The 10,302-nt window shown below is 35.1% G+C and overlaps 1 protein-coding gene across 1 annotated transcript; it reads right to left on the bottom strand.

Moving 5' to 3' along the window:
- Positions 1 to 5,360: 5,360 nt before the first annotated feature.
- LOC137710584 (patellin-3) lies at positions 5,361 to 8,530 on the bottom strand. Its single transcript, XM_068449653.2, has 4 exons — positions 6,892 to 8,530; positions 6,535 to 6,659; positions 6,272 to 6,413; positions 5,361 to 6,017 (listed from the first exon to the last, which is right to left on the bottom strand). The coding sequence occupies exons 1-4, from the start codon at positions 8,191 to 8,193 to the stop codon at positions 5,757 to 5,759; spliced, it is 1,830 nt and encodes a 609-aa protein (XP_068305754.2). The 5' UTR covers positions 8,194 to 8,530; the 3' UTR covers positions 5,361 to 5,756.
- Between the last annotated feature and the right edge of the window lie 1,772 nt (positions 8,531 to 10,302).

The raw sequence follows: 10,302 nt of genomic DNA, 5'->3' as shown, positions 1-10,302 counted from the left end.
CAAATTTAAAAAAAAAAAATTATAAATACAAGGAAGTGCTATTGGTATTTTAAAATTTTCATTCTACACTCCTCAGAAGTGTATTTTTCTTTCCAAATATAAAATGTTTGGAGTGTAAAATGAGTTTTTTGAAGTACCAATAACAATTCCTTAAATATAATATGTTCTCCTATTAGAGTAGAATATCGTTGTATAAAAATATAATTGAAAGAAGAAAGTCAACCAAACCTTGGAAAAAAAAACTCAAATATAATTCTTCATAAGCAAAATCTCAAACATGATCTTTCATTTTGCAAGTGGTTATTTACCACAGTAGTGGGAATGTGTTAAGTCCTTGCATAACAGCGTGGGTTCGAATCTCGTCGATGAACTAATCTAACAAAATCTATCATTTGACAAAAAAAAAAAAAAACACATGATCTTTCATTTCAAACGAATTTGAGAAAACGAATTTGAGAAAACATACGAGCTACTTTGAAATAACATAGTTCGAGGTGTCTCAAAAAAACATACGAGCTAGTTTGAGTTTTACGAACCAAACATATCATTACTTAGCTTGACTTGTTTGTTATCAAACCTAACATAAACTTGACTTCTTCCAAGAGGCTGAATATCTACGAACAAACGCACGAGCCAAGTCCGAATCAAATACAAGATTGAGTAGTTTCGAGTCGATTTACAGCCCTATGTTTTAAAAACCAAAATATGATATGCCACGTAATATATTAAGCGGTAATCATGCTCTGACCCTGGTAATTGATGATAAACTTGGCAATAATATACGTTTAACTAATTAATTAATTGAGGTGGTGGAGAAAATGATTACAAACCAAACATGGTGAGGGTCCCAGGGAAGGAATCAAACATGAATAGAGGTGGCTAAGAAGACAACTAAGTTTGGTTTACTTTCGTGCCAAAGTGATTGATTACTGCCGGCCCTCACCTTTTTTCCTTTTCAAAGTAAAAAATAATTATAAACAAGCAAATCGGAAATTATTATAGTGGTTAGAACCTTTCTATTTAAATAGTTCTTTTGTTCGCTTACTCTAACTTAATGATATCGTTTGCGTTAAAATAGAAAAAAAAGTGTAAAAAAATTGACGGAAAGTGATCATGAATGTTAACAACATGTGCAATCCTTGTTCCCATGCATGTACTATTATGTATGATTAAAGAGCTAATTAAGTGCAATTTTGAACCAAAAAATAAAACAGGTAAGTGCAATTTGCTGGTCCTCCACCTGGTCCCTCGATCTACCGACCTGTTCCTTTCCTTTTCTTTTTCAACGGTATCGAATTTGTCAATGCATCTATATATATATATATACACACACGATCAAGAGACAAATATTTTTACAAATATTTTTACATTTTTTTAAAGTCTTTTGATACATGACATCCAAGGATTCTTATTTATTCATTAAATGACATGGATGCTTATGTGGATTTTAACTAATATTAAATATAAAATAAAACAAAAAAAAACAGAAAATCTAGAAAATTAAAAATATAATTAAAAAGGAAGATAATTTAACTGAAATTGGTTCTCCCATTTCTATTTCGATCAAGATAATTTAACTGGAATTGGTTCTCCCATTTCTATTTCGATCAAGACTTGGATTAAGACTTTGAACCCTAATAAAAAAAATCATGAAACTTCTTCTTTGCCGGTGAGGAAGCTTGATGGAATCTCTTCTTTCATTTTATAAAAAATAAACCCTAATAATAACAAAACAACATACTTTTTAAATAATAAAAAAAACGTGATACCAGGCATAGGTAATACTCAGTGTAAACAAGAATTGAGTTTTTATAAAAAATAAATCTTAATAATAATACCAAAAAAAAAACCCTAGCGTTTCGAGAGAGCTTACGGAAAGAGAGGTGGTCCTAGGAGTTGGTGAGGTGGTGGAAGTTGGAAAGCCGGGAGCTTAAAGCACTGGTCGACGACATGACGAACACAGAGAGGGAGGAAGGAGAGGCGAAGTAGTGGCTATCTCTGGTTTTTGGATAGGGTGGATCTCTTCAATACCTACCTCAATGCACCAAACAAAACTTTGGTTATTTTATTTATTTTATTAATTTTAGTTTTAATTTTCTTCCAGATTTTATGTTTTTTCAATTTTATTTTTATTTTTAATATTAGTTAAAATTCATATAAGTATCTAAGTCATTTAATGAATAAATAGGAACCCTTGGATGTTATAAAATCTAAAAGCTACAAAGAAGTGTAAGAATATTTAAAAATATTTGTCCCTTATCCTATCCCCCATATATATATATATAAACAAAACAAAAAAATAAATAATAATAATATAAAAAAAAAAATATATATATATATATATATATATATATATGCATCAAATCTGCCAACGCATCTACACACATATATATAGATGCGCGCGCGCACATATATACATATACATATATATATATATATATATATTAAACAAAACAATAAAATAAATCAATAAAAAAGTCAATTGTCATATGCGTAGGCTTGCGGCAAGAGAATAGTTTGTATATAAAGTGAGAATGCAAAATTGTGAAGCTTTCATAATATCAAGAAACGCCCCTCTCTTGAACCACATTATTCGTAGACCACTGTGAGGCTTAGCCTACTTCTCCATTCCTTAGTATTGATAAATCGTTTGTTAAAAAACGCATCTTCTTTTAAAAATTTTAATGAATGCAATTTAATTAAGAAGGGACAAATCAATTTGTTATTCTGATTCATAGACCATTCTTGTAAAAACTTAGGTAAATAAAAAACCATTAAGACATTTATTTGTAGTAAATAAAAACACAAATACAATTTTACAAAGAAATAAGAAAATGACTATCATTTACTCGAACAGTTATATAATTTGGATTTGAGTGACTTTTAGTAAAGACGATCTTTGAAGGAAACAACAAAAAAAGTGCTAAGGAGTCTCTCAAAAGTGGAACTCTTTGCCCCCTCATTTTTTTTTTGCATAATGTTTTATAATGTTGACATGAGAATTAATGTTAAACTATGAGGTTGCAAATAATTCATAGAAAATCTCACTTTAAGTTAGTTTCCTTATAAATTTTCAAAAAATAATTTGCAGATCATAAAAATACATCATATATGCTTGCAATTTTTTATAATGTGTGTGCTTTGAGCTTGACCCTATATACATAATATAGGGTGAAGTGCCGATTTAGTCCCTGAACCATCACCTCAGTGAAATTAGTTTTCTGAATTATTTTTTTCAATAAAATAAGTCTCTAGATTCATTCAAAATTGCTAATCTCATCCCTACTATTATATTCAAAGCTATTTTATCTAATTTTTTGTTAACTTAAGTCGCTTGACATACTTTAGAGTGTAATACTGATTTTTTTTTCTCGCCTATAAGCCCTTAATATTTCATATAGGTTGCAAATGTAACGTCCAATTTACGCTCCAAAGTTAACTCCATACACTATTTCTTTATGTAAAATTACCAATCTATCTTCTAATATGTATCACATGCAAGTAGTGTGACTTAAATTGATGGAAAATTAAATATAGTAGCTTCAAAATAATGTTAGGGATGTAATGGTAGATTTTTATAATTTAGAGACTAATTTTTCTAAAAAGGAATAGTTTAGAAATCTAATTTTTACTCACGTGATAATTCAATAACTAAATTAGCAGTTTACCGAGTAATAAAGGAACATGACACTAGTAAACAAGGAGTATAATTTCCTTCCCTTCTATTCTCATTCCCTCCTCTCACATATTACTTTTTGTTTCTATAAAAAAAATTAATATAAGATGACGTGATTTAATTGTAACTATTTAAATAGAAAAAAAAAGAAAGGATAAAGAGATTAAAATGGGAGAGAATCATCTTCCAGTAAACAATTCTTGACCAACAAAATGGTCCAACTCGCTCCTTCCAATAAATTCGAATTGTTCTTTTGGCTTCTGTGCCTTGGTATGTTATCCCTTGCTTCCAAAATATTTAAAAAAAAAAAAAAAAAATCGAATTGTTTGGTGCCGTGATGTTTTTGTTTACCTCCAAAGCGGTGCCAACGGATCAAGAAAGTGGTCCCAACTCCTAATCACTTTTCTTATTGCTAAGGAAACTCTTTTACAGTGTTTTTTATTGACTTTACGTCCCTTTATAATTTAATATCAATTTTCATATTAATATTGTAAAATATTATGTCAAATAATAAAGTGGTAAAGAGTTAAAAACAAATCTCATTTTTTCAGAGAACCTCCTTAACAATTCTCTAAATATCGATGTTTCTTATTTGTAACTAGACAAACAAGCCATTATCGGTATTCCAAATATTTCTCAAAGCAAAACATCAAAACTTCCAAATTATATTCATTGTTCATAAAACGTTCAAAATTCGCATAAACACATCATATATGTATATATTTCTGTTTCTTTCAGGTCCGTCTAATCCATTAGGCTACGCATGGTATGCGGGAAAGGGGATTGGGCATGAATAAAAACATTATCATTCCCATGTTTGGTAAGTCTAGGTTTGGGAAATGATTTCCTGGTCATGAAAATGCAAGGGGGAAAAGTGAATCCCTCCACTGGTATTCACTTTCCTTCCTCATAGGTAACAAAAAAAATGCCATTTTTATGACAAATATACCTTCATTTTTATTTGAAAATGGACACAGGTTTGATTCCCGTAAGGGATAGATTCCTGACCACCATCAATTAGGGTTCATTGTTGAGTGATCACTCGCTATTTGATTGGAAAAAGCACTTTGGAAACTTCCTCTTTCCCAGCAAGCAAGAAGAGATCACTTCTCTCAGTAAAGAACTTCCTTAAACTCTTCCTTATCCAGATTCCAAAGTTTTTATTTATTCTTGACTTTTAAGTGAAGGGAAAGTTAGATCATTAAGAAGAGTTTGTTCTTGAGTGCAAGCACTAAGAATCCCACTCCTCATTAATATTTGAAAGTGAACATTGCATCCAAAAAATTCGTATTTTCTACATAATTTCTCATCGTTACCAAAACTAAGAAAAGGACTTTTGCGTAAAAATATTTGTCAAAAAAATTATCCCTTTATCTTAATCCACATATAAGATACACCAGCGACAGTGACATAGACCAGAACAAAACTGATACAAATAAAGGTTATATCCAAAATGGTCTCTGAAATTGGCATAATTCTTCACTTTGTTCCTCGAGATTGTTGGTCCTTCTTCCATTAAATTAAAAATATTTTTGTCAAATCAACCTCTGCATTTAAACTGGTAATTTCTTAAATTTAACAGAGATTTTTTCCAGAAGAACCAAAATAATCGATGGTGGATAATTTCTAAAACTATTTCTATCAATTTTAAATCATATTGAATCTTAGTGATCAAAATGAAAAGTTATAACAATCTATTTTCATTTCATAGCTAAAATGCCAAAAGAAAGGAGGGAGGGGACCAAATTTACAGAGATTTTATGATTTTACAGGCAGAGGAATAATCTGTTCCCACGTCCATATATACCAACATAACATAACACAACATGGTATATACTGTGTCAAATGTTTCCCCCATCACAGCACATCATCTTCCACTACTGTTTACAATCCAAATACAAAATTACCACAAACCCCATTCACTAAAACAAATATGAATCAAAATTATAAATATAAATACCTTCAGGCACATACACTGCAGGAGCAAAAATAAATATCAACCAGAAGAAGAAGAAGAAAAAAATAAATATGGAGAGAGCTTGAGTTGAAATGTTGAATGTTCTGTTTATTTGTTGAAGAATCAGATTTCAGAGGAGGGCTTGGTCTTGGACCTGTAGAGGAGCTTCTTCTTCTTCGAGCTTTGGTTATCGATGGTCAGCACAACCTTCCCCGCCTCGCCGATCTTGTACGTGTTTGTGATGACCGGCTCATCCGCTGCCCCGACCTTCCATGCCTTTTGTAAGATTATGGTGTAGCCGTCCTCCGCGCTTGGCACGAATTCAGCTCCATAGTTTACTTCCCATCCCACCACTCTCACTTCCCACACCAAAACCTCCCCAGACTGCATCAATTCACAAAAATTCACACTTACTAAAAATTTACGTACTATTACAAAACAACAACAATAATTAATGAGGGCACGCTGCGCAACAGAAAGGTTGCTCCTTTGTGACTGAAATGTCACAGGTTCGAGTCGTGGAAACGGCGTATTTGCAAAGTAAGAGTAAGGCTGCGCACAATAGATGTTTAAAGCGGGGAAGCCTTGTTGCCTTGTTGTCGCCGTTTTTAATAATAATTACTAATTAGATAACATACCTCAGACACGGGAATTTCGACAGTGTGCTTGGATGCTGGCTTGACAGTAATCTCAGTGACAGCGTCAGATGTGGTGAATTCATGCTCACCCTCCTTGCTTAGCCCACCATACTGAACCGGCACATGCTCTGGGCCTATATATCTGAGTAATCACGTTTCACCCTAATTAGTTTCCGTATTTTTATCTTTCAGTTATACAAATTTAGCAACAATAATATTACTAATTAGAGACAAATAAAAGGAAAAGGAATGAATTAAATTACTTGAAAAGGGTTTCAGAAGACTTGGAGGGACCAGCAAATACAAACTTGCTCTTGGTCCTCTGGGTCAGGAAGGGGCTGATCATCCTATTGAAGGCAAGATACCACCATGGCACATTGATGAACACCTTCACCAAATCAAACCCACAAATTCAAATTCAAATTCAATTCACTTAATCATTAATCGCGTAAATGTTCTCTCACCGGGTGATCAGAGAGGATGCATGGTCGCTAATCTTTGGATTTGATATAAAAAGTGGAGAATAGATAATCGTGCTTTTGTCGTTTTAATCTCAGATGTCAAATCCGATTTGATTTACGAGGTGACCACGAGAACGAGTAAGTAATAAAGTAAAGTACCTGTCTGGCAACAAACTCAGGGTAGTTATCCTGAAGGAGATGAAGGGCCTGGTTGGTGACCTGGTTGTGCTCCCTCTTGAAAAGCCCAGGAGAGTTCTTGATATCATTGACCTGAACGATGGTCGAAATTCCGGTGGGGTTGAAGTCGAACTTTCTGATGCTCTTCTCCAAGAACTGGATCCTCCACTTGATGAACTTGGCCCTCTTCTCTTCGTCCGTAAAAGTATTCTGATACAACTCCTTGTTCTGGAACTCCCCGAACACGTTGTAGCACACAGGGTGGCCTTCCTTGTCGACGCCATGAGTGAACACCACCTTGTCCCAGTGGCTTCCGAGATCTTCCTCCAGCAGCCCCTCGATGCCCCACTCCTTCCTCCACCGCACGCTGTTCTTGATCATGGCGAACGCCTCCTTCACCTTGAAATCCCTCGCCCTCAGGAACTTCAACAGAACCACGTCGCTCCTTTCGTCTCCCAGAAGCGGAATTCCCCATATGTACACCTCCTCCGGCGCCACAGGTGGCGCCGCGGGGGCCTCCTCTTCTGGTTTAGTCTCCTCAGCAGCAGCAGCGGGAGTAGCCTCCACCGCCACCTCGGTCTCTTTAGATGGGCCTGCTTCCGCCTCTGCAGCCGGAGCAGGGGCTACTGCGACTATGGTCTCTTCAATCGCCTCCACAGTCTTGGCGCCGTCGTCATCAACAGTCTCTGTAACTTTCTCTACCACAGTCTCCGTCACAACTACCGTCTCTTCCTCTGCTTTTGGCTTCTCCTCCTCTACTTCTTTTGGCTTTTCTTCCTCTTTGGCTTCTTCTACTGCTTCTGCGTCTGCTTTTGCTTCTTCCGTCTTGGGTTCCTCTTCAGCTTTGGGTGGTTCTTCTTCAGTTTTCTCCTCCTCCTTCTTCTCCTCAGCCGCCGGTACAGGCTTCTCCTCCTCTTTGGCGGGCGGCGGAGCAGTGAACTCGTGCTTATTAAGGGCCTCCTGGATGAGTACTTTCAGCTCCTCAAGAGCCTTCTTCTGGGGCTCGGGAAGCTCGCTAACAACGTAGCTCTCTTCCTTGAAAGAAACCGACTGGGCGATGGCTTTCTGATCCTCGTCAGCCTTGGGAGCAGCCTTGTCCTCCACCTCCTCGGTCGTCGTCACAGCCGGCTTCTCTGCCTCGGCCTCCGTCTCTGGAACCGGAGCCGCTTCTTTCTCGGTCACAGACTTATCGGCAGGCGGCGCATCAGCCACCACCACAAACTCCTCGGATGGTGGTGCTTCTGGCGCAGCTGCAGCCTCAGGCTTCTGGTGTTCCTCAGCCATATCAATTAATTGATTATCTACAGTGAGAGAAAGAGAGAGTTTGAGAGAGGAGAGAGAGTGTGGGGGTGGGGGGGGGGGGAATTAAATGACGAGGGGAAGAAGTGGGGGTGGAGGAAGTGGAAGTTGAGGGGGAGGAAGAGGAGGGGGAAGTTTGAAGAGAGTGGAGAGGAGGATTGTTGTTGATGTTGGGTCGTGTTGTCTATGGGAAGAACCAGTCTGTCAGACAGGTTCGCCAGCTCGTCCACCACTTTGTTTTATGGGTCCCACAATCCTCCACCCTACCCCACTCCTTGTTCTAAAACTTGCCCCCGCCCTTTTCATTGTATTTGGAACACACGACGTAAAAAATCACTTATCATCATATAAATAAAGAAAAATTTTGTTTTTAAATTGTTAATTTTTTAACACACGTATTTTATTATTTGTATAATAACATATTATGTATCATTTGTGTTTCAAAAAAATTGAATCTCTCTCCTTCCCTCTGCCTTTGTTTCCCATGATCTGCTGTTATTCGGTGTCCAGTGTACTTTGTCGTCTAAATTTGTAATTGTTAATGTTTCTTCCGCTCAAATATCACCATCTCAATTGTCAATCTCAAGCCCAACCCTCTTGTCCGTTTCTCATTTATTTCTATTTTTATTTCGTCTAATGAAAGTTATTCCGTCTGGTGTCATAAATTCAAACTTATCTGATACAAGGAAATTTGACAAATGCTAGTGGACTTTTCATGTTTCATCTCTTTGTGAAACTAATAGGGCAATCACTCATGATTTTAATTGAAATTTTGAGGAATTTAATTCATTTTACAAATTTAGGGATATATGATTCTCTAAATGTTTAATTGTATTTAAATTTTGAATCTTTTTGGGTAAACAATTTTGAAATATTTTATTATAATTCAGGGTATTCAATAACTTTTTTTTTTTACAAAAAAAAAAAAAAAGAAAGAAAAGACACTTTAACATTCTATGTGTAATTAATTAGGAATTGATTTTAAAATACTTAAAAAGTTGAGAATTTCAAAGAAATTTGAGAGACTTTGTACTGTATTTTAAGCACTTGTAAATCTCACACCTCCTTTCGAGATTTTGAAGGGATTTTACTCAAAAGTTACATAAAATTTCTAGAAAATAACGAAAACTTCATGGATTTACAAATTCGTTAAACTCCATGAATTTATTTTGTTGCACACACAAATACACTCCCTAAGAACCAGTTACACCACTGTCTAATGGTATTTCTCTCGATTTTTAACTGAAATGCTTCAAGTTCAATTTTCATGAACAATAAGTTTTAAAATCTAATTATGGTTGGGTCATTTTGTGTTTAGACAATGTGTGCCGACCCAATAGTGTTGTAAAAAAATATGATTCTTGATACAATAATGAATTAAAATCGAAAATATTTAGTTTCTACATCATCATATGATGAAAAATCAAGAGGACCAAAGATCGGTGGCACTATGATTCATCACGAGCAACTAATTATTTCAAGATCAGTCGATTTGTTCAACACTAAAATTAGTTATTTAATCTGATTTTTTTTTAAGAGATGACCCTATTTACCTGTAAAATAGATAAATATTAGATGTTCAACATATTCTTTAAATAAATGGCCAAATTTTTTTTGTAGTCCCTATCATGACACGTAACTTTCAATGTGACCCTTGCGATGAAAAAACTATTAATTAAACTCCTGTGGTGAGCTGTATTAGCAATTAAGGTCCAAATCCAAAGTTCCGTTAGTCTTCCATTAAATAAAATCATGTGACTGTCATATGTGGATCGGTCAAAATTAAGTTTATTTATTTTGGAAAATAAAAGGACAAAAACATGACTGTATTAAGAGAATTTTAACGAAAAGCTCACAGTACTGTTCACTTTAACGAAAAACCACAATTTTACATTAAAAGGTCAATCATGGTACTATTAACTTTACCCTTTATTTTGTCCTTATCATTAAAACTCAAAGTTTTTAAGCCATTTTCATTAGTTTTCCTTTGAATTAAAATAAAATTATAAATAAAGAAACTTGTGAAGATAAAAAAACTCAACAGTCCCCGTATCTCATCTCAAGCTCCCAGCCACCACCATAGCCGCTAGTGGA

This window comes from Pyrus communis, chromosome 15 (assembly GCF_041283825.1).
Source record: "Pyrus communis isolate YQ-2024b chromosome 15, ASM4128382v1, whole genome shotgun sequence".
In the NCBI taxonomy this organism is placed as follows: domain Eukaryota; kingdom Viridiplantae; phylum Streptophyta; class Magnoliopsida; order Rosales; family Rosaceae; genus Pyrus; species Pyrus communis.
This window is presented reverse-complemented; position numbering and strand designations above follow the sequence as displayed.